Source organism: Phasianus colchicus, chromosome 11 (assembly GCF_987193195.1).
Source record: "Phasianus colchicus chromosome 11, bPhaCol1.hap1.1, whole genome shotgun sequence".
Classification (NCBI taxonomy): Eukaryota; Metazoa; Chordata; class Aves; order Galliformes; family Phasianidae; genus Phasianus; species Phasianus colchicus.
The window spans coordinates 18,162,981-18,187,655 of record NC_143446.1 but is presented as its reverse complement, the minus strand read 5'-3'; the positions used below and the strand labels follow the sequence as shown (position 1 = coordinate 18,187,655).

Sequence of the window (24,675 nt, the reverse complement as noted above, 5' to 3'; positions counted from 1 at the left end):
AGGCATAGGAAATTCTTCTCTGGGGATTCATGTGCATCCTGAGACATACACCTGCTCCTTCTCCAGGCAAGACAGCAGGTTGGAGACAAGTAAATACTGTTTCATGTACATCCAAGAAGCTTCAGGGAGACACAGAGCCAAAATAATGGATTTATGTGAAGGACAGATCTGACCCCTCAGAGCTAAGCAGTGTGTTGGATCTTGAACATCAGGTAGATGTTATTAGACAAGTTTACTGCTGCATCCAAACAAGTCTAAACAAAGTGCTTCATGCTTTTATCACTTCTAAATTTCCCAAAGGCCATGTTCTGGCAGAATTAAATTCAAAATGGAACAACTGAAAGTAGGATTTAATACTTTTTTCTTCAGGGAAAGGGAAAAAAGGGGAAAAAAAATAAATAAAGCAAGCATGCCAAAACAAAGCAGCAAAGTGTTCAGTAAATAGCTACAACTCACCTGATAACGGTATTTCAATAGCTGCTGCCAAATTCAGTACAAAGAAAAACAGGCATATGGTGATCCTCTTTGTGCTTAATAGCATCTCCATCATTCTTCTGTAAACAAGGAGTCCAAACAGAATGAGATATACCTTATGCTTCCTCTCACCATCAATTCAAATCAGATCTAAGATGGGAAACTGGGAGCCTAGCAAGGAGAAGAAACAGCCATATTAGTGTGTATTAACTTGGCTCTAATGAGGTTACTAAATTAAAGCAGTGCTTCAGGATTTGCAGTAAATTGCATGAAGGTACCATTTCCTCTCCTCTCTCCATCTCCTAGCTAGAAGAAGGTCCTATATTAAACCTCTAAAGTAAAATACATGCAAAAAGTAAAAATCAATTACAGCACAAAAGCATAATTATTTTTTGCTTTGCAATTAAAGCAGGAATAGTTTAAAATATGATATATTTGTAATTATTCCAGTTCATAAGTTTTTCTAATGAGAACTGTGTAAGTTGGAAAGTAATGTAACAGAGCTAATGAGAGAAATTTAGTAATTTGGTACATTAATGACCTTACTCATAAATCTCATACATCTTTTTATCTTTTATTTATGCCTTAAAAAAACATAAAAAGGACATTTAGTCCAATTCAGTTCATTAATAAGGAGCAGAGCACGAAACATTGCCTTTTACTCCATTATCCCAGAACTACTGCACGTAGGTTTCACACATTCCAAACACATCCTCAGCACTGCATTACAAGGTAAAAACGTCAGGCACCAGAAGGAGCAAAAATCTTTGCTAATGAGAGCTTAAGTGCACTCACAGGGGAGTAAAGGAGAGGGCTCCACAAGTGTGGGTGTGTGAAGGATTTCAGTCATCAGCACCACTTGCAAATATCAGCGAAATATTAACAAGTGTAAGGTATGTTTTGTACTGCTTATCTGCTAACACAGCACTTACAGCACATCTACCTCGAGAAATTCAGATTTCAGCTGTCAGGATAGTTTTGCAGGAGCAGTGTCCACTACTGGGAACCTTTACTCACATAACTCATGAAACCCTCCTGGAAATCAACATCCTCGAGACTAAAATCCCTGGTTTAAGATTGAAATTGGCCAGCGAGGGGACAAGAGACAGACATGATAATCCCATAAGCCTCATTTGTGTAGAAATGAGGCTAAAAAGCAGATGTCATACAGATATCTTAGGCACTGAACTCTCCCTGATGGAAGATGCTGGCTGACCTGCTCAGTGCCATGCTCAGCAGAGAGGGACAGCACAGAGGGACAAGGGGATGGGGACCCTCTGACTGCAGATCAGCAACCAGCAGCAGCACACTGGTTTGAGGCAGGAGATAATCAGCTCAGCTGCATTCCTTCTGGCCCTGACCTGTGAGCAAGAGGCCCTTCCACAGCTCAGGCTACTAAGATCCTTATTCCACATCCCAGGTGACAATACATGGTGACTGCACAGCCTCTGCCCATACCTTCCAACGGATCCACAGCCACACGGATGCTCTGGCAGCACACTCCCTAGCCACACAGTTGCACTTCAGGTTCAAGCATCCCCCAGGCTCTCCCATCCATCCCAGCCTCGAACGCTGCCATGTACCCAAACTTCAGGCAGTGCAACGCTTCACTTCTACAACCATTCAACTCTGAACCAAAATTTCTCATCTCGTGCCAGATCCCAGCAAATGAACAATTTAGCTGCTGAAGTAATTTGGAGCAATAATTGAGGTGGCTGCACAAGAACTTGGCAGCAAAGGGCAGGTTTCGGTCTCAGCAGTGCCAAAGCACAGCGTTCTCCTGGGGCCCAGTGTGTGCCAGATAAAAACCTGCAGAATCTTAACCCTGGTAAAAACAACAGCTCAGCAGGAAGCTGGAGCAGCCCCACAGCTTGCTTTGGATACCTGTTTTTATTTCCCCCAGGAATCCCGAATTCTCCTCTGTTCTCCTTAGGAGTTGTCCAAAGCATCCCTTGCACCTGGGTGACAAAGACGACAGCAGAAAACCTTTCCTTGGCACAATGATCAGGAATGCCACAGTAAATGCTATGCTTAGGATCCCTTCTCCTCCTTTTCCCTTTTCCCCCTCCACCCCCGTTCCTCTCTTCTCTCAGCCTCAGGCTTAAGCCAACTAATTTGAATTCACCACAAATACTTATCTGCAGTTCCCTACCTGCAATTCATTATTTACTGTGCTGTTTGGTTAATAGTAAATACTGATTGCTCTAAGGACAGACCATTTGTTTGTTTAATGAGCTGCCTATTATTTACAGTGAGCAAATCTTTCAAAATATCGGCATTTCCAAGGAGCGATGCAGTTCCAGATTATTTCTATGTACAGCACCGCTTCCAAAACATGCTATACAAACATTGGATGGCTAAACAGGGAAAAAAATTAAGTTGTCATTTTTTTCCTCATAAACCTCGTGAGCAGTTTTCCCTACATGTAATTACTGCATTAAAATTGCTCATTAACAGTAGCAGGATGACAGCCAAAAATCCCAGATTAGAGATCTACTGCTTCCAAGAGAAATTACATTGTACTATTAAATATGGAATCAATCTCAGCTATTTGCTTCTCTCAAGCTATGGAAGATTTGGCTCCTGTATAAATTCTGTATGGCACAAATATTAAAGAAAGTACTGAATTCCCACAGCTTAATATTGCTGCGTTTCTGAGCTGACCTTTTCATTAGCTAGAATCAGACTTAATTTCTCAGTGACACATTATATTTCAGGATTGTTGAATAAAAGCTGTCAGTAATTAGAAGTCTCAGCCTTCAGGGTGGCCCCAGTGACAGAACAGCAAAACAAAACTCTGGAAAATAAAAAAAAAAAAAGTCTTTCCTGGTGTGAGAAATGAAAGTTGGGTTATTTAATTAGATCATATATTACAAGATAAGTGACTGTACAGCACAGAAGTTTAAATTAAGCAGTCTCACTTTTGGATCCAATCACAGAAGAAAAAAAATCCCAGCCCTGGACAAAGACAAGGAAGCACACTGCTCTGCTCCACGCTCAGCTCCCTCTGCACCGCTGCTCCAGAGCTGCTAGAGCACAGCTCAGTGCCAGCACCTCCTCTACCTCCTGATTTCTTTATGACCTCCCACCAGTTTGGAAATTCCACCTTCCTTCACCCGCAGCACCACTTAAATCCCAGCAGCTGGAGGAGAAAAATTCTGCATTTTCCACGCCGTGGGCAGGAACACCTCACTGCTTCACTAATTAGCTAAGAAAGGTTGATATTTATGCCAGTGAGGCCTTAAACGTAATGCTACAGCTGCAGTATTCAGGCAGCTGTTGTCCGTTTTTCCCCCCCTGAAAACAAGAAAAAATAGGACCAAAAAATAATGACAAAGAACCACCACCTGTGGTCATTCACGTTTGGAAAAGATGAGAAGGAACATTCAGAGGGACCCATCATTTTGCTCTGAGTGCTGATGTCGTGCATAGCTTTTCCCCCTAAAAAGCACACACAGCAGTGAGAAGATAACCTTCACTTGACTCCATCCCTATTGCCTATTTTTGGAACTTGCTGCTTTCTCCGGAAAGCAGTCCATATGCAAATGCTGGAGATGATTAAAGTAATCAACCAAATCAGAAAGGTGCCCTTCCTTCTGCAGGGAAATATTTCCCAAGTGTGTGTGAGGCTGCAGCACACAGTCGTGATGCGGCCTCGCTCCCAGGAGGCTTAGTGAGATGAGCCTATGCACCATGCACCTTGCCAAGGATTTTGTCAACATCTTTGGATTGCGCTGGTCAAAGTTTCCAGTGCAGTTAGGCAAGTTTTCAGTATTATTTCAGCAAATTCATGCTTTGAATGTGATTTTAACAACTGTGCCTTAACAGTTTTGTGATCTATCGGTTTTTAGGTCTTTCAATTTCACAAAATGCAAAGCTATCACTAGAAATGCAATAGATTGCATATAAAGGGTAAAGAAATACGCGTGCAAGGCTGTGAAATGTACTCCTGCAGTGCAAGCAGCAGTAAGACTGCTGATCCAATAACCAGTGTAAGTAGCATAACTAATTTCCCTGGGATGAGGCTTTAAGAAACAAATAAGGGTTCAGGGAGCCCAAACCTTGCCTGGTTTGCAGGAGGAGAAGGCCAGCAGATGTGATGTCACCACCAGGCAGGCAGACACCAGCATAGCTGCTGCCTATCCCCAAGGCAAGGCCTGCTGCCCCCAGCTGTGACCCACACTTCATCCTTGGGTTGATTACGTGGAAACTCATTTTATGCAATTTCTGTTTGCAAACTCCACAGGTTGGGAAGGGCAACACGTGCATCACCTGTCCTGCTGTCTGCCTGTGGGGAAACACAGCAGGACCAGCAATCCAGTTCTGGACACACTGCCTATCTGCTTCCAGCAAAATCCTACAATGCAATCCTGAGACTTCAGTACATCACACCCCATGTTGTTCTCAAACCATTCACAAGCTCTGGGAGTAGTTAATGTTGTCTCTTGGCCATCACTCTGTTGTGTAAGGACCCACCTGGCAGGTCTGCTTTAATTTGTTCTGTGCATCTAACTGCTGGAGCACCATACTACTGCATCACAGGATACCAGCATCATCTTTCTTAAGGCCTTGCACGTGTTATACATACACAGAGTGCCTGAAAAGCACAGAAACAGTGCTTCTAATCAGTACACGTGACCTGCTCATTGGTAGCTGCTTGCCAGCATGAAGCCTTCCTTCTTCAAGGCATCTAAGAATGTGAGCTCTAGCTGCCACTGGGGCTGTCTGCCAAAATCACTGCCTCGATCTCACATCTTCCCACCCTCTAATATTGGCAACCAGGACATGCAACACAGACTTTTATGGACCATCATAAAAACATTCCTCTCGTGGGCTGCAGAATGGCCCTCGTTATTTTAGGCACTTAGAACCAAGAAAATACAGAAAATTAACAGTTATGAGCTGAGGGACCCAGAGGGGCAGGGCAGGACAGAGACCTGCAAGGGGTACAAACTCGGCTTATGGGGAGACCAGCGCAGCTCCCTGCACAGACTTGGTCCTTCTCTGAGTGGGAACCAATCTGAACCTTCACACTCCATTTCTTCCAGCCTGCTCCTTGTTCTACTGTGGCAGCAATCTTTTTTTCTTTTTTTTTTCCAGGAGAATATCTAGATTTATGATGGCATACTTGAGCTGTACAAACCCCATCCTGCAACATAAACCGCTCTCCTAAGTGCTTTGCAAACTTCTGAGAGATATACAATGATTTAATTAGCAAGGCTTTATGTTATCTAAAGTTAAAGTAGAAATAAAAATACCCTACTGCAATTTCAGATTATATTTCTCCATTGTACTATACAGCATAATTTACATAACACATGTATCAAGCACCATAAAATAAGGTGCTTGGCTTTATACATGCACAGCTTTACAGATGCAACCACAATCCAACCCCCTGCACATGCTGCATTGCTCTTCTTAAAAGCAAGCCATGCATTCATTCAGTTCTCATTAACCACTGGAATCAGAGACTTCCCCAGCCCCAGCAGGTGATGCAGTACAGGAGAGACAAGCACAACAGCCAGCTAAAAATCCAACTACTCTCAGAGGCTTTTGCCATTTTTTTTTCTTTCCACTTGACATACTGCACCCCCTAGATGAGTTACCTATATTTCTGGCTGAAACTAGTTTTACATTAATTGAAATTTTCATCAGCAATTAGCATTTCAGCTCATAGGTCAAGCATGAAACACAAAATAAAGTACGGTAGCAGTGGGGCTGAATGACTGGAAAGGACAGCATGTCAACCATGCACCGAGGGAATGAAAGCTGGTTGCAGTTTGTTTGCAGATCAGACTGCCAGCGACAGCCTCCTTCAGTGGAGGTGATGCAAATCCTCCTGATTGCAAAAGGAACTTGCACAGCAACGGCACTTTGTTCTTTTGTATGCTCATTCACTGCAGAAAACAATAGGAAAATCATGAGCTTTCTCATGATTCACCTTACATTGAAGCAATAACTCCTGGAGGAGCCTCACCTTGATGCCCAGCTCCAACCAGTGCTGGCCACAGCTCAGCAGGCTTCCACAGCATGGGGCTGGGTTTGCTTCAGAGTTCCCTGTGCTCAAAGCATGGTGACAACATGAATGGGAAAAAGGGTATAACTTCAAGCAAACTACCCCTACAAACAGCAGTAAACAGCTACTGCTCCTAAAGGTAAACTAAGTGGAAAATGAAACAAGTCTCTTTTCACATCCTATATTCCTGTATCCTCCTCCATCTTGCTGGAAATTAAAGTACAACATCAATAAGCATCCATTTGGAAGGGAAAATTCTGCTTGAATTCTGTTAAGTTGCATAAAATTGGAAAGAGAATCTTAATGTTCAACATCAGCCTCGCAAAACTGTGGCCTTCATTACCCATTCTGCCCATAACACAATATTCCTCAGAACAAGTGTGACTTCTGCTCACCAGTCTGTCTGCAGACATCGTATAATCAATTACATGCGCATTGGGAAAAGGCGCTTTCCACATTGTGTATGTGAAAACTGTGCCATACACTTTGCACAGAGCCTCCATAGCACCACACGTTGTCCTTTTTCTTTAGAAAAAAATGAAGAAATCACAAATTCTGTTGGTCACGTTGTTTTTCCATCTCATTTGTATGGCACACATGGACAGATCCACCTCATTACTCTGCCATCCTCGCCCATAACTCACATCCCGTTATGCGCCATAGAAATGCTGATCAGAAAACAGCTCAGAAAGCTACAGAGAAGAGTCACTTATTAAAAAGCCAAGCATTACACGAGGCCTTTCATGCACTTCACTTTCCAATGCCTCTGACCTGTCTCCTGCCTCCTTCGTGCTCTCCTGCAGCTCCCTCTGACCCTATACACATCCCTGGAGCACAGGAAACCCTGGAGCTGAGCTGCTGCTCTTATTTGGTCAGCAAACGCAGGAAAGGAACAAATCTTCCAACTACTGCATTCTGTTTTATTCCACTCTGCAGAACAGTCAGTGGGGGCTTTCCTCATTAGATCCAGCAGGAGCTGCAGGTGACGCACTGCTGCAGTAATACTTCCATAACCCATGGATACCCCACACTGCAAACAGGCACTAATGGCTGGTAAAGGCATTGCAATGGGAAACTGAAAACTGCTTTTGCAATTACAGCCCATGCCCTTTGAGCTTTCCCCTCCTCTCTCCTCCTTCTCCTTTTATTTAGCTGCAGTTATTTAAAGCCCAGATCTCTGTTTAAGCAGCTGCCACAACCAGGCAGCCCCAGCAGCTCTTTTAATTAAATATTTGCTGCTGTGCAAGTTTTCTCTCCCTTTCCTGCTGTCCTCCTGGACAACGTTTGGTCCTGCAGAGATAACAGGTCGGCTGAGCACCCTCAGTCCCATGCCTGAAGTGTCCCAAATGAGGCAACGTCTCCATGAAAATTAATTTTATGATAAGCACCTTGTCATTTGCTATCAAAGAGAGCCATCAATAATAAGGAAAAGAAATAAAGCTTGCTTGGATTTAATAATCATTATTAAATTATGTCATTTACATAATTAGACTTCAGTAATAACTACAGACTATGGCATCTCTCTTCTATGACATGGAAAATTGGCAGAGTGCTTCACAAAGCAATAAAATGATTTTTCTTCTATTCCCTCTCATTTATAACTGCAAACATTAAGTTGACCAGGTAAGTGATGCCAGACCTCAACAGCTACCGAGGTCTGCATACAGGATGGGAATGGAGATGGGTATCACAACGTGAACAGAAGAATTTTTGAGAAATCTGAATTTCAAGCAGCTTTCTCAGACATCTGGAGTTCCTCCTTAGCCAGCAGAGCAGGATCCTGGACACAGCCAGCTGCAGCAGTACCATTGGATGCTATGTGCCTTCAGCCAGGAGCAGAGTGCAATGGATTTCCTCTCCTGCCTGCACTCCCAGCAGAGCATCTCAGGAACAGTGCACAGGGCTGAACACACACCACCAGGGCAGAATGTGCCTGGGGGGAAGGCAGCTGGTGGCAGGAGGGGTCACAGAGCAGAGCTGTCCTGACTCATCCCTGCATGGTCCATGCATGACTCAGACTTGAAACAGCAGAGTCAACTTGGTGTGAAACCCCATTCATCCATCTGACACTACTTGACGTCTGAAATGGAACAGGAAAAGGAATAATAATTAAATGCTTGCTGAGCGTGGATGCTCACAGCCCTCCTGCATGCAGACATGAGAGCAGGTTGGAGCTGAAGGGGTGCAGCGCTGCGGAACTGTGCAGATCAACACAAGACTTGGATAATGAAAGGGAGATGGAGAGAGAGAGAGATTTGGGGAAGCAGGAAGCAGCAAGAAGAGTACATGAGGAAATTGGAGCAGACACCAACAAGCATGGTACAGCCATGTGGGGCCATGAAGCAGCTGCTGTCAGATGTAGATGAGAGAGGGTACAGCTCCTGGGAGAGCACTGATGCTGTCAGAGCAGCAGAGATGCAGATGAGCTCAGGTTGGTGCCGGGCAGAGACAGACAGAGCAGGGAGAACTCACGCTGATGAAGCAGAATGCACTGGGGAGGGAATAAAAGCAGCACCAGATCCCAGAGCACCAAGTGGGGAATGGGAGATGCTGCAGTGGTGACAGCAGCTGCAGTGATGGGAGAGCAGCATAGAAAGCACAGAGCCCATGGGGGAAGGAGGGGGGAGAGGGGGGATCAAAACTGCTTGATCTTTCCCAGTGTCTCTACACAGTGCAAATTTATTGCAGAAATAAACTTCACCTATATTTATTTATACACATAAAATACATACACACACACAAGAACCACTGCAAAATACAGCATGGTGCAAGTGGTTCATTTGCATCAGTGCATGTGCACAGGAGGACTCAGATCTGCACCAGACTGTGTGCTCTGAGGTCAGGAGAGATACTCCTGGCTGACATCACCTCCACAGGCATAAACCAACAAACAAACAAACCTGACCTTCTATCTCTATAGGAAACAAAATTGAATTCTGCTTGTGTGCACCAAATCTCTTTCCCAGCCTTTCCAGTTAGCGGAAGAGATTGGTAAAGCAAAGCAGGGCTGGGGTTAGAACCAGACAAGAAAACCTTGATGGGGTGGGGTGTGGTATTACAGTGATATATATATATGTATATATGGGTTTAAAAATGTTTCCAAATATTTGCAATTCAGTGTTTCCTGAGAGAAACAGAAAAAGGCAATGCCTGGAATCCCTCTCTTCCCTAATTCATTCTCCAGTAAAGCGCAGTCTACTGGCAGCAGGCAAATAAATGCAAACCAAGAATTCTAAGGGACAGGCTCTTATCTCCAGTTGTTGGGCTGGAAGCCCCAAAGTGAAGACAAATGAGTTTCCTCCTTCAGAGCAAATGCCTTCTGCAGTTGCTAACCTTAAATTATATTTAAAGCAGTCTTGTGGGGCACAAGGACTACTGCTTTCATCAAAGAATCAGCATTTTCCCTAAATACTTAAAGCTTGTGTAATCCGGGACAAGTTTGGGCACCACAGGTGTTTGGGAGCGGCTCTCTCTGGCTGCTCCATCAGCTCTGGGGCTGCAGCCAGGAGGACCCACCCAGACACCCAGCCTGTTATCTCCAGCTCCACTTCTCAGGGCAACAGAAAACACACAGAAAACACCCAGACTGGCACAGAGCCTGGCTGCTGTGTTTCTAGAGCTGAGGGATGCAGAGATGGGACCAGTGCTTCAAGATATCCCTGTGCAAAGCAAGCTGGGTTTATCCCAAGCCCTTGATGTGCCAGCTCAGCGTTGCAAAAAAGCTGCAGATGAAGCACATGCATGAAGCACTCAGCTCCAATGCTTGCACAATGGCTTCACCCACACTCCAGAGCTGACCATTGCAGCTTGCTGCTCTCAGCAGCTCTTCCACAATGAATAGCCAGGAGTACATCTTTGCATTTCATCGCCAGGACAGCACACCACCTTTGCTCCAAGGCTTTGCAGAACTCAGGGCTGACCCCAAACCCATGACCCTAATGCCATCCCAAAAGCCTTTGTAGTCCTCCACCAGTGATGGAGCTCCCTACAGTACCCAGGTCCCTCCATCCTCCTTGTTTAAGCTACTCCCAAACGACATGACAGCTTAAAATATCTGTCATCCATGCTCCCTCCCTGCTGTTCTCTTCATAGCCATGCTGGGAGCACTGCAATGCAGTGATGAGCTCTGGGAAATTACTCCCCAGCTGGGGAATCAACAGCTACCAAAGTGCATGTCATCAGTGGGACGTGGGATGGATGCTTGTAATTCTAAAGCATAGCATTTTTATTTTTTTTTTAATGCATTTAGTCTCATCTGTAGTTCTTGAACTAATATTTTGCTTCCTAATAGTTGCATTTTATAGCTAGGACAGAACTTCGTGAGGTACAAACTTCTGCAGTATAAAGTCAAGCTCTGCAGTAAAGTCAAGCAAACTCTTGAAGCAATTACACGCCCAGGAGATTTCATAACATCACAGAATTAACAAGCTGTCAGTTAATGATATATCACTCCACCTGCAATGGCTCCATCTCCAGAGAGGAAGCCCAGTCCACCTGCAATGACAATGACACAGCACAGCAGGGCAGTTATCACACACCAATATGAGATCCCACCTTATCTCAAAACGTTTCTTTCTGAAGTATTCAAGTGCAATTTGCTTCCACTTTCTCTCCAAGGAGGCAGTTTGCAGAGCCTCTGGATTGGAAAAAACGAGGTTCTGCTGAACAGAAACAATCTCAATGAGTAACAAGAGGCAGTTTTCTCACCTCTTGTGACTGGCACTTGAAATCACTGCCACTTTTCTTTTGCTGCAGAGCATCTGTTTCAAAGGACCAGCCCCATGCAAAGGTGATGGATGGAGTCTTAACTCAAAATGGGTGTCAGGGAGGTTGAAGGTGAGCAGAGCTGCTCCAGCTGCGGATGTGTTACGGAAGCCATGGCTCTGTACAGCTCATTATGCACGCTGATAATTATTGTGATTAAGCGCAATCCAAGAGCTACCGCCTCTACTATTGAAAACTTAATGATTGAGAAAAGCTCAAAAGATTTCAAGGAAAAATACCTTTTTTTAATTATTATTTTTAAATATTACTTTGTAGGCTTCTCAGCAACGCCAAAGGTTACCAAAGCGATTACAAGCAATCCATACAAGGGGGTATTTGAGCTCTGCAATGAACTGCCCCAGCAGCTGCTGCCTTCAGCTCAGAGGTGAGCACCTGTTTGCTAAAGGGATTTCCTGCAAAATCTGCCTTGTTGGCCTGGCACTGAGAAACATAAGCAGCATACAGAGGTGGGCAGCCTGGAGCAGCACCCAGCTCTTTCTTTATTTCATTCTGCTGACAAATCTGAAGCTGACTCAAATTCTATTGGGTACATGACAAAGCAATAGAACTGCATCTCTGCACAGAGCTGACCTTATCATTTGTGTATTGGTTTCTTTCAGCAAATGACTAATTTATACACGCAGACCTTAATGCCACACTGTCTGGCAAAAGATGTAAAAACAATCCGTATTGTTACAGAGTCTATTAATATGTATTAAAAGTCACACTGCAGCTGACAGAAGACATTACTGTACACAGCATAAAAAATATGACTATTATATTTAAAATTTTCAACTAATCATGCATCGCTGATTTTCTCTGAGTTTATAATTTAAACCTTTAACTGTTTCCCAGCAACATCATCAAGTCAAGATTTCTGATGGATGGGGAGCCAAGAAAACTCATTACAGTAACAAGAAAATATAAAAAGAAAGGAAATGGGAACCCCGCTCTGAAAAAAAAAAAAAAAGAAAAAAAAAGAAAAATAAAAATAGAATTAATTTTTGCAAAAAAAAAGAGTGAGAAATAGCATGCACCTGCTTCCCCTACTGCTTCATATTCTATTGGTCATAATGCTAGCATGGCACACAGCACAAATCCCTGCAGAATGATGCCCAGCAGACAGCAGGTGATGCACGGCAGAACACACAGACTGGAGGTGAATTCTGTGTCCATGGTGGGGCTGATATCCTGGGAAATCAGACATCAGCACCAACCCACCAGCACAGCTTTGCCTTCTGCAGAAGGCAGGAAACGGCCCCCAATTCCTGTTTCACTCATGCTCTTAAAGGCATTTACTCAGCTCAGCTTTTAATCAGACAACTCAAGAGCCCAAACCCTGAGAGCCCCTGAAGCCCAGCACAGGAGCAGAGGTCCCAGTTCTCTCCAGAACAGCTCTCTCCAGGGGAGGAAGCCCTTCAGGCGTTGGATGAGGTTGAGATCAGGATTTCAAGGGATTCGGATGCTCTATTCACATCGGATGATATTCACATTAATATCATACCCAATCTCAAGCAGTAATTTGAAAATCCCAGAGAGGGTTTTTGGTTTTATCTTCTTGGTTTGTGTACTCTCCCCATGCAAGGAAGAAGCAGATCCGCTTATTAAAGCATTTATTAAACTTGCCAAGCTGTCTTCCTCCCCTCCTCCCCCCCCCCAACCCACACCTCTGAGCTACCTTGTGTGAATGTTAATCAGCACCATTACACGGCACATACTCTATGAAACGCTCACTGTGACTCCCACACTGCCCCAAAAACAAGATTAATAACCACTCAGGACAGAAAGTTAAGAACAACAATCTAAAACTGTAAGATATTTTATAAACATTCATTTTTCCAGAGATTCCTATCCTTTTCCCCTCTGGTCACATCACTCATTTCCAAATTCTTTGGTGATCTCCTCATATAGTTGCCTTCAAAACAATCTTAAGGGAGCAAGCAGAGTTCTTCCTATATTGTATAGATGCTGAGGCACAGAGGAGATATTTTTTATGATCAAACATGGCACAAAGATTTCAGATAACTGGACTATCTGAAGCCATTCTGTGTATGTGCAAGCTCCTGGAGCTCCCCATCACCTCAGGCACACGTGTGTAGGTAGATACGAATATATGTAGCTACACATGCACAAACATGAAAAAGAGGACAAGGTTACAGCAGCAAACCCTTTCAGCTCACTTGTCATCACCAGAAAGATTCGATTTCAAAAGCAGTGAGGCACGAGCATCCCAGTGCACCTCATCTCATCTCCACCCCCCTGCAATCAGCTGTATTTCTGAGGCCAGGTGACACCACTCAACATAAGGACAGCTGGAGTGGTTGAGTCGGAAGAGCTCTCACAAACATCTCTCCTGATACACAGGTCATGGCATGCTGAGATGGGAGCACTGCTCTTACTGAAATCACACCATTTCCTTCAGCATCCTTCTCCAAAGGAAACCTTCCTAGAGAAATCAATATACAGGGGAGGGCTGCTGAGTTTCAACCTTCTCATCTCTCCCAGACTCCCTGTGTTAGCAGTGCCTTCTGCAACACTGGCACAGAGCTTTTAAACTGCTCGTTCCTCTCCTTTCTGTCACACTGACTGTGATTAATCTGCCGCCTCTTTCAATTATCCCAACAAGACCTTCTAGGAGGACTTGCTTCCCGGTCTGTAGATGCTTCTGAATTTAACGTAGAAGATTAAGTAAATGATACAAGTAATTAAGAGATTCCATTAATCTAATTATCATTTAAATCTAATTGTTCATATTATTCATTCAAATCTTGATTTATTTTTTTTTTTATTCCACGCTACTCAATTAATATTTTTTACCACATACACCCATTACAAACCCAAGATAGGAAAAACTAGGAAGCTTTTCTAGGAACTCTCTCCCCAGTGTTCCCACGTGTGCCTCTGTAATTTCAGAACAAACCAGCTTGAAGAGCAGTCACTGACATCACTGTACCAGGAGCAATCAGCTGCAATGCCAGCTCATTGCTCTCCTCCTGGGCTCCCTTTCAGCCCCACTGCCTGTTGGTACTGAGTCACACCTTGCACAAAGGCAGTCCCAACTCCAGATGATGGAGCTCTGGAGGTGAGAGCATTTACACAGTACTATTGTGGGTTTTGCAAACAGCACACATTTGGAACGTGAGTCACAGCAAATAACACACTAGTTATAGAAAAACTTGGACAGTATCAAACAACTGCCAGGAAGCAGAAGAATATGAATGCAGGCAAAAGCCTGGAAGTCTCTGGGTCCTCTCATGAGTGTCATCCTGTTTTCAAGAAAAAAGTATTTTTATTGCCTGAATCTTGGAGGTTAGAAGTACCTGGAAAATTAATGCATTTGTAAGAGACCAGGCTATTAAATAAGATGCTTCCTTCTCATTTATCCATTATTCCAATGTTACTTTGAGTAGCTTCGTGCCCTCAGTGACCACGTACCAACTTTACTCCCAGAGTGGTTCAAGTGTTACTGCATTCAGCCAACCCAATGTCATTTTCTACTCAGACCACTTCAGAACACTCAGGTTAGTTCGGCCAAAGCCTTTCAGATCTTTCCTTTATCTGCATAGTGTCTCCCTCTTTAGCAGTAACCATTCTGACCTGCAATGCTCAGATGACTGGGAACAGCTCACTTGCATCTCACCCATCCTGACACCTCTCACAGCCCCCCTGGATGGGGCACTCCTTGCTCTCTTGTACAGAGCAGCTCCCAAAGCACAGGAATTAAGCCACTCCAAACATGAATTGCCCCAAAATAAAAATAAATTCATCACAAAGGAACTGATTAACGGCAGATAGAAAAGATTTCTTCCTGCATGCTTGTAAAAATGCAGGTAACACACAGGGAATGCTTTTGAGTCAAAAAAGACAAGCCAGTGTTGGAATGGATTAAAGACATCCATTACATCAGGAGGTAGACGCAGACTTATCACTAGTGTGCCTCCAGATAGAGAGGTGATGATACTGTGATTAATTTCAATCCATCAGAATAATGCTTAATTATTAACAACATTCATCCCCCAGCTCACTTGAATTATTAATACTTGATTATCTATTAATTGATTGTATTATTTTTTCATCAAGTGCTGGAGTTTCTCTCTAGAATTATTTCTGCTCGGCTCTTTCACCACCCTGAAATCACCACAGCCCTACTAAGGGCAGTGAACTCATCAAGTAGTGAGAAATTAGCAATTGTATCTCATCTGCGTCAGAAACTGGACTTGTGAGGAAGTCCATCTGTATGAAAAGAAAATACCTTTCATTCCAAGGCTATTATCAGTAGTGACAGCTTAATTTTCATACTCTGTGCCTTCAGTCTACCACTGCATGCAGACAAACTTCAGGCCAGCAGAGAAAAGCAATCATCTTCTAAAGGCCAACGTCTGCTGTGTTGCAGCTCACAGTACAATTTGCTCCTCTTGGCAGCGAAGTATTTAAATGTACAGAAAGCAAAATGTGCAGTTTTTTCAAGGGAGATCAATACAGAATTTTCTTTAACCTGGATACGAGAGAAACTTCATACTTGAATATACCCAGATGCAATATAGCATAAAACCCTAAGATTGTAGTGCGCATATCGTAGCATCAGGGAAAACAACTGCATTGATGTTATTAAAATGAAACTTTTCTTCTGATCACTGCATTCAGCAGAGCACAGCAGATGGACCAAGGAGGGCAATGAGGCCTCCCATGGCATTAAGGGCAGTAGTGGGAGAGCAGCATGGAAACGTGCTGCAAACACGCATATAGCATTTCATACTGCTTACAATAGAAAATACACATTATTCATCAAATCTGAATGAGAGAATTTAGGGTGGAAAGTTGCACGAAAATTGGCTTTCAAGGATGAAGGACTGAGAGATTCATGCAGACTCACAGTGACATGTTGCACAACAAGAAACCACGAGGGAATGAAATGGACCAGAAACAACACTTGGATGACCTTTGTGCTCAAGTGAAGTGGGACACAGAGAGCGATGAGCAATGAGGAGATGATTATTTTTTACTTACAGCATATTAAAAGCTTACTGACATGTAATTCATAGAAATGAATATTTAAATTTAGCTCATATTAAAAAACTTATTAATGTTTTATTTTGCCATCCCTAATGAAACGAGAAAGTAGGGTAGTGATTCCTAATGATATACGTGGCACACAAGCAAGATTGCTGGACGCAATGCATAGTGCTGGACCAGATGCACACACGAACCAGTGCTCCTCCTGCACTCAAAGAAATGCTTACAAATGTGGAGTCATGGTGTGGGTTACAAGTCTCAAGTATGTCCTTGTCAATGCAGTCCTTTGCTTTCCTGGAACGTTCTGCTCCTTTTAATTAAGGAGATGGACCAGAAGGAATTTGGTCCCCAACTCTGACAGACTTCTCATGGGACCTTAAGAGCCTACTAAAACTTCTTGTGTCCATTTTCTCCTTTCATCCTTTCAGTGGCAACAGTAAAACAAACAAGTCTTACAGCAATTCTTTTCTCCTGCTTACCCACAAAGTCTTTCTAATAGACAAAGATCACATTTGTAGTGCTGATATTTCTCAGTGAACAACTCAATTGGTTTCTCCTGAGCCCCAGGTAAAACACCACTTGGAAAACCTGGAAAATGACTCCTCACCCTTGCAGGTCTGCACTGAGTTGACCCTGCAAAGGCAACAGTCCAGGGCCACGTGCATAGGGAAGCCTGGAGATAAATCCAAGTTTCTGATACTGAGAATTTTAGTAAGCTGGGTTCAGCCAATAGTCTCCTGCAGAGCAATTCCCTGCCATACTTCAGTCATTTATTACATGGCAGGACGTGTGTGCTGATTTATTTTGCATGTACTATTACTCACCAAGAGCATTTAGTACCAAGGCCCTCTGGAGAGCCCATTATGGAGGATTATGGACTAAATTGGCCAAAGATGTCCCTGGAGAACACGACTGTTTTGGTGCAGGAGAGAGAAACAACTGCTGCTGGGGCCAAAGATAAAGGAGTCAGGGAGGGACAGTGGAAGGGTTAAAGCTTTCTACACTGGATTTTCTAATGACTGCATCAGCGACTAATCCCTAATAAACTAAATTATTTGCAATAACACACTTCTGACTCAACATTTGCTATAGCCAGATGTATAGGATATTATCAGGCATTTCTTATAAATCTGGTTCAATTTTATCTCTTATTGCTAAAAACATTTTTTTTTTCTTAGAAATAGCTTGCATTAAATCAGTAGCCTAATTAACACATCATGCTTATTATTTGAGCTCAGTATTACAATAATCAATTCCAAAAAAGCTTCCACAGGACCCCAACATGTGCCATGTGCCCCTGGCTTGCAATGGATTTGTTTCCATTGTCATATATACGCCTTTATGGTAAATTAGGGAAGAAAAATAAGACATTTTCTCTACAAATGGGGTGTTTGTTTCTTCTTCATCTTCTCGTGCTTTTTTCATTTCCACTGTATGCCTCTGAGGCACAAAATTCAGAGCAATTCTCAAACAAAGTTTCTGTATTTAATCAAAATTAAGCTTTATAACCAATCTGATAGCAAATCACCAGAATGTAAGTATTCACACTGACTAAATGCAGCATGATTGTAATTACATAGCTAAAAATCAGTGTGATAGCGTTAACTTATGCTTCAGAACAGATTTTTCTACTATTCTATACATAGAACACACCTGATACTTTTACACGTGACCACTTTGTCTGGCCTTTGGCTAGAAATTGAAGTCAATTTTTTCAAACCATTTTGTTTTTTTCCTTTCTAACAGACCCTACCAGGAAAATTGAAGACTTCTTTCTTTCTACTTAGAAAGCCTTTGAATTCAAGCAAAATAAATAAGCCTTGCGTTCACTCCTTTTCTGGAAATGCCATCTTGTTTTTTACTGCAGAGATCACCCTTAGAGCTTTGTAACTTCAATAACTTCAGTTCGGAAACTTCTTCTATACCAAAAACCATAAGATACAGCAATTTGTTTTTATTTTCCTCAACCATTCCAGTAGCAATTGAGAAAGAAGACTGTGGCTGGAAACAAGTCTTTCATATGCTTCTGAGGACTCTGATAGAGCTGGATAAAATAAATATATTCAGATCTCACTTCTAAATTAAAGATGAAATAAAATCACCTTTCTGATATCCAGGAGCATTCTTCAAACCCTTCCCTCTGGGATGAGCATTGGCCATCAGTTTACCCTCCTTTCACAGGAAGCAACTGTACAAATGAGGCTGAGCTTTCCACACCACAAATGTGGCTTGAATGCACACAAGCTCTTTCTGCCCCCAGCCAACACAAGGAATTGCCTTTTGCCTTACATAGCAGCCAGCAACTATGCTTGCATCCTAGAGAAAGAATAAGAAAATCCCAGATTTCCCTCTGTAAGCACAAATTTAATTGACTCTGTGTGCAGTTCATGGTGAGGGGACTGAAACCCATAGATTCAGTCACTGTCTCCATCAAATATGATTTTTTTAATTATTATTTATTTTTTACAAATGCAGAAGCCAGTCATTCCATCAAGGAGGCTTAAAACTTGCTTTCTGCAAGCAGCAGTGCAAAAAATCCTAAACACACCAATGCTTGTGGGAAATAAGGTGAATCCTCTTAGAAAAAAAAAAAAAAATCAAACTTGTAGTCGCTGAATTCCTCTCTTGTCTTTTGGGGGACACTTGCTTCCAATAGGCCTGACCCAGCCTTCTGTAGATAAATGAAGAGAAGCCACTGATCTAATAGCACAGAAATATCTCTGCTAATATGAAAACCTACATATGCCAGCATGGGGCATTTCAAAGATAATTTTATCCTACTGCATCTTGTTATCCAAATGGAGAAATGTCAGCGGTGTATTAAGCTGATAGGAAAGCTGAAAGACTCATTAAGCCACGTTTATAGTATGAGAACATGCAAAATGGAATATTTTCCAGGATCATTAAAACAAGACTTAATTACAGAATTCAGGTTTTTCCATGTCACCCAATGTCACAATACTTCAAGATGGATGATGAGGGGAAAAGGCAAAAAACCCTCAGCAGCCACATTTAGCACCACAGCAGTATCTGCATTATTCATCATCACTTGTGCAATGACAGATCCTAAATAATTAGTATTACTCACATTAATTAAGTTATGCAATTCTCCCACCTAGAAGAGGATTTGTAAAGAAATGCACACTAATAACACGTTGGTCACAAGCTCTGCCCAACAGTGCCATGTGTGCCAGGTGCACACAGCTCCAGCTTCCACAAACCATAGAACATATGGTTTGAACTGAGAGTTTTACTGTACTGTTATTTTTTTTTCCTTTTGTACAATTTTTTTTCCTGCTAATTTTCCTTCAGCTGTCGTAGACATGAAAATTTGCTCACATCTTACCGAGACAGATTTGTTTCATCTCCTGATACAAGCCCTGAAGCATTCCTCAAATTCCAAAGGAAAGAATTTACCCGAGACAAAATTACTCTTCTTGTATTCTGTAAAAGAAAAACATTGGTCTGTCGCTGCAAAACACACACCTGTGGAACACACAGACATACCTGACTGAAAGGTCTGGATTTCAGGGTGGGAGACAGACGAGAATGCAAGTCACCTTGCCAGAAAGCAAAGGAATCAATGCTTACAGATAGCATTGATCCTGTTGCAGTAAATAGAACATTCCCCTTTATTTTCCCCAGTCTCAGGGCATTGTACGAATTGTAAAATGCCACAGCCTTTTTTTCAAAATCCAAACACACCTAATAGCAGATATTAAGTTAATTTGTACTATTTTCCACATAGTGTCATAGTATACTGACAATCAGAACAAAATGCAGTATTTGCCAACACACACTCATTTCACACGCTATTACTGCAACCCAAAGAATATGCTGGGGTGGTTTTGTACCTGCATCTCAGACCAAGCAACCAAAAAGCTCTGGTTATTGTAGAACAAACACAGGTCTATCAGCTATGCATCGGCTGAACTTCTGTCACTTGCACTCTGCCCTGTTGGTGCTTTGAGTTATGAAGGGCTCCATGCACAGGGGTGCACTGGGACCCCCCCACTGGCAGAGGTACAGCAGGGAGAGACTGAATAGCAGGTTTATTGAGAAATAAAAAATCCAGCTAAACATTAGAGAATACTGACCGGACAGGAAGAAAATATCTGCTCTTATAACCAAGATGTGCAGTAAACAAGGCTGTGTCACACAATGCAGCAAACAGATTATATGGAAAAACAGCATATGGAAATTCACGCCTTGATATGAAATAGTGACTACAGTCCACACATCAACGGATCACAAACATCTCAGCAAAATGAGCTCACAAATCTTCATGTTTCCTAAGCTCTGCCCCACGCACCATCAGTGGCACCTTGGGACAAGAAAACTGTATTCCACATAAGCTCCTTTCTGGTGACCCCAAGCAACCAACCAGCTGTCAGCACTCAAAACCTCTTCAGATGTGCTTTTAATAAACTCAAATCTCAAACCTTCTAGCGATGAGTGTCCGTGTTCCTCCTCCTGTTTGGGACAGCCACACAAGGCTGATGACTGCTGCCTTCCTCCTGCCTTGCCCTGAGCTGCTGCAGCAGCACCAGCTTTGCAACACAGAGGAGCTTCTACAAGAAATCATTGCTTTTTCAGAGAATTTAACCCGAAGTCCTCCACAGATGCAATGAATGGCCATTTGAGTAGTGAGTCATCCTTCCTCAGATCCTTTTAAGGAACTTAGCTGGCGTATTTTAAAGGTGTGTTTCTTAATACTTAATTTTGCAATTTTCAGGGTGATGCAGCCAGAAGTTGGGAATACGGATCACGTGGCAGCAGAGCCACATTTGTCAGGGGAAAGTATTCAGCCCTAATATTTCCTCGTATATGGTACTTGCAAAGCCTAATCTTTAGGATATTTGAGTTTGTCCTCCTGCCTGCTATTCAGTGAGCTCCTAGAAGTCAACTGAACTTGGAGAAATATTTTAAATTCCATCCCGCATCACAGCTGAGTAAATTATATTTTTAAGTTTTTAAAATGTATTCCAAAACTCAGCTTATTTCTGTCTTTGAAAGTCATGGCAATCTCAAGGCCTTCTTTCTGCTTTCCACAGAAAACACCTACATCTGCACTCGCTTTGCAGGAGAGCCTGTAGTAGAGTCTGCCTCAGACTGGGACAGTTGGCCCAATAATTCACCACTGCTTCCTGCTTAATTAGCTAAAACTCCCCCGGTGCCATCACTTCCAACAGGTACATGCCAGGCTTGCTGGCAGCTAATACAGCTTCTGCAGGACCAGCATGAAATGACTTTCTAGCACACATTTACCTACACAGAGCATCCAGGCTGTAAATCTGCATTACAGAGACAACCAAGTTCCTTTCAGAGAGATCTCAGGATTCACCAGAACACTCGCTACCAATTTATGAGTACGACAACTTCTCCTTTTAATTAAGTTTTCACTCAGTAAATTATTTTAGATTATTCTAAGTTCTCCAATGGATGTCAGGCTGCACCTGCCTGCGGTACACCAACAAATTGCTGGCATTGAGCAGCTGGCTCAATAATACCTGCCAGTATTTCTAGGCCCTTTTTCAAATGGGAAACTGAGATGAGCTGCAGATGGGTGAAAAGCATTGGACTTTGAGATGGGAAAAAGCAAGAAGCAAGTCACAGATATCTGACAATCTGTTTGACACCAGGCATTGGAAATAGGAAAAACAGAGCTATAATCTCCCATCAAAAACAAGTCAATGATGTTATCTAACCAATCCATTTGTAGATAATATATTTATTATTTCTAGCACATACAGATGATGTACGAATATGATCTGTGAAGGACAACTCCCACGAAGAAGCTAAATCAATTGCATTAGTAACTTAGGACTGAAAAATCATTATTCTCTGCAGGTCTACCAACCTACAGTAAAACACTCAACTTTATGCAGGAAAATATCCCAAAGAAATCCAATTCCTTTAACCTTTCATTTAGAATACCATTCCCCCTCAGGTTTCTCCTCAGCTGACAGCACTGTGCTGGCTTGCTGCCCCATGGCAGCATCACCTCCCAGTGACACTCAGAGCACAGCTGTGGGATCCTGTGCTGTACTTCCCTTCAGACACAGCGCTCCGAAATGACAGATCCCTCCTTCTGGAAGTGTGAGAATGACTTGGAACAGAAAACAGAGTGAAGAGAGACCGCAGCTCAAGTTAATCCTTGCACTAAAGCAACCTTTTCTCACTGATTTTTTAATACTTCACGCAAGAGGGAAAAATAAAGTTTTGGGCCTGAGCATCGCCAGCAAACCGCAGGGAGCCCAAAGGCTACAGCTCAAAAGGAGAACTTCAAAAAACATGTCAAAAGCATTACCAGTTTAGAGGGAGACGAAAGGCCATGTTTGCATTCAAGCCCATTTGCTGAGGAAAGCATTTAATAATGAGTGGCATCAGGAGCTGGCCGCAGTTATCCTCAGCTGCAAAGCAAGCAGCAAACAAGTTCTGCATGCACTTTCTTGGGCTTGCCCCAGTACATTCACAATGCCCACAGTGGGATAACACCGCAGCATGGCATATTATGGGATACATGGCCTTGGCAATGGGTACATCCCCACCAACATGCCCCCAGAGCCATCAGTGCCCACACTGCACCCCCTCCTGGGCACCACCCATGGATAAAGCCTATGGTGTAAACCCATCAGAGAGAAACAAAAATCCTGGGTAATGTGGAGGGTTTGGGCCAAAAAAAAAAAAAAAAAAAAAAAACCAGCATTTGAAGGATAAAGGTTGCAAAACTGGAATAGATTGGTTTGATGAGACTTTTTATTTTTGGCAGAGAAAAAAGTACCATTTTCTAGAACAGCTTGTCGAGGAAATGAGGTTTTTACACTTTTGCAGCCTCTCCTATCTATCCAAACCTCTCAGTCACTGGCATAGGGGGAATTTTCCAAGGAAAAGTCTCAAACTAGCACCTCTACTGAGAAAAAGTACATTGGAAATGCTGTTTGAGAGTAGCTGAATGGCAAATCCCAATATAGTCACTGGCAAGGCAGCCAGCCTGAATGTAATCTAGGGAGTAACCCAGCATTATCTCCTGTCAGCTGGAGAAGACAGCAATTGCCTGAACACTGCCCCATGCAGAGCAATGGGGGATGAAAGTCAGTGGGAAACCAAGTCAGGCTTTTAGGTTCAGAGGTTACAGGATACCTTGTTTTGTTAGAAAAAGCTCAGTTTTAAGTCACCTGCAGAGAATTATTCACCCTGTAATTGTAAAAAAAGCCCTGTTTTAGGCTGCATGGGTATTATCAACTTTTTTACTCAAATCTGTTCTGTGAAGAGATCAGCTAAAGTTGGTTACTGAAAACAACCATGCTGCAGATACAGAGCATGTCAACAGACAGTCGAGATCTCTTCCATCATTAACTGATAGGATTTCCACTCTCCTCAGGTCTTTTGAAGGCAGTAAGTATTTACTGTAGGTATGAAACATCCTTCAAAAGGTTTATCCCCCGAGCAAGTAGTTTGTCCAGAACTGCCATGCAGCAACAAAGACTCACTCAAATTCGAAACTAAATCATTAAGCAGAAAGCAGCCGCTGGGAAAGCAGCTCCTGCCTACTTGAAGAGGTTTCATAGCCATCCCATCTGCAGCCTGCCATTTGTTCGTTAATTTCCAAATGACAGATTATGAGCACAGACAGTGTCCCTTTGTTCCACACACAGCACATTGGGAACAACACGGGGTTCCCTATTAGCAGCCACCCCTCACCCCGTGCTCTCACCCCATGGGGCAGCAGGACCTGCCATGACCTCCAGCTGATGCAAGACCACAACAAGTGTTTATCCTGCAGCACTCTCTCCTGAGCTCTGGGTACACGTGAAAGTCCCTGCAGCAGCAGCCCCAACAGCCCTTCTTTGGTATTTGTTTGGGTTCTGAGCCCCATCGGATGAGGGAGGATCCTGAGCATCTGGCAGGTGTCTGCATGTGCCATGCAGCAGATTACAGAAAGCAACCCTTCAGAAAAAGCATGCCTATTAAATCCAGAGGAGTGAGGACAGTATCTGAATTCTTGGATTTAATGAGCCAGCATCACTTAGGGCTCATTCCTAGCAAATGTATAAGGAAATAATTTCCTTGTAATGAACACATGTGGCAATTGGCTTTGCCCTTTCTGTGTGCTAATAATAATAAATTTCATCCAAATTACTTCGAGCAGCAGGTAGATGGAATACTCTAAGCCCAAGCTCTGAATGCAAGGACAAAACAGCAACTACAGTCAAGTAAAAAAGGTACATCAGGCCACATAGTAATAAGTTTGTCCGTTTGTTTTTCCCTTTTGTTTTTCACCACACTCTGATTCAATCAAGGATCTTCTGGCAGAACACAAAACACTCACCTTGGCAGGGAGGTGCTCAGAAAGAAATGACTTCTTCACCCCAAACAGGCAGCAGTGAATAAATATGCAAAGTGAG

The 24,675-nt window shown here is 42.9% G+C and overlaps 1 protein-coding gene across 11 annotated transcripts in view; it reads right to left on the bottom strand.

Moving 5' to 3' along the window:
- The window catches only part of CHL1 (cell adhesion molecule L1 like), a 109,075-nt gene that overhangs the window by 48,597 nt on the left and 35,803 nt on the right, over positions 1 to 24,675 (bottom strand). For 8 of the 11 annotated variants that reach the window (XM_090148460.1, XM_090148456.1, XM_090148457.1 and 5 more), the window contains one exon: positions 457 to 645. In XM_090148460.1, coding sequence (XP_090004586.1) covers positions 457 to 550 — 94 coding nt within the window. In that variant the 5' untranslated portion in view covers positions 551 to 645. Of the gene's footprint in view, positions 1 to 456; positions 646 to 20,709; positions 20,819 to 24,675 lie in introns of those variants that run through there. The other 3 variants (XM_090148459.1, XM_090148458.1, XM_090148461.1) reach the window with 2 other exon arrangements.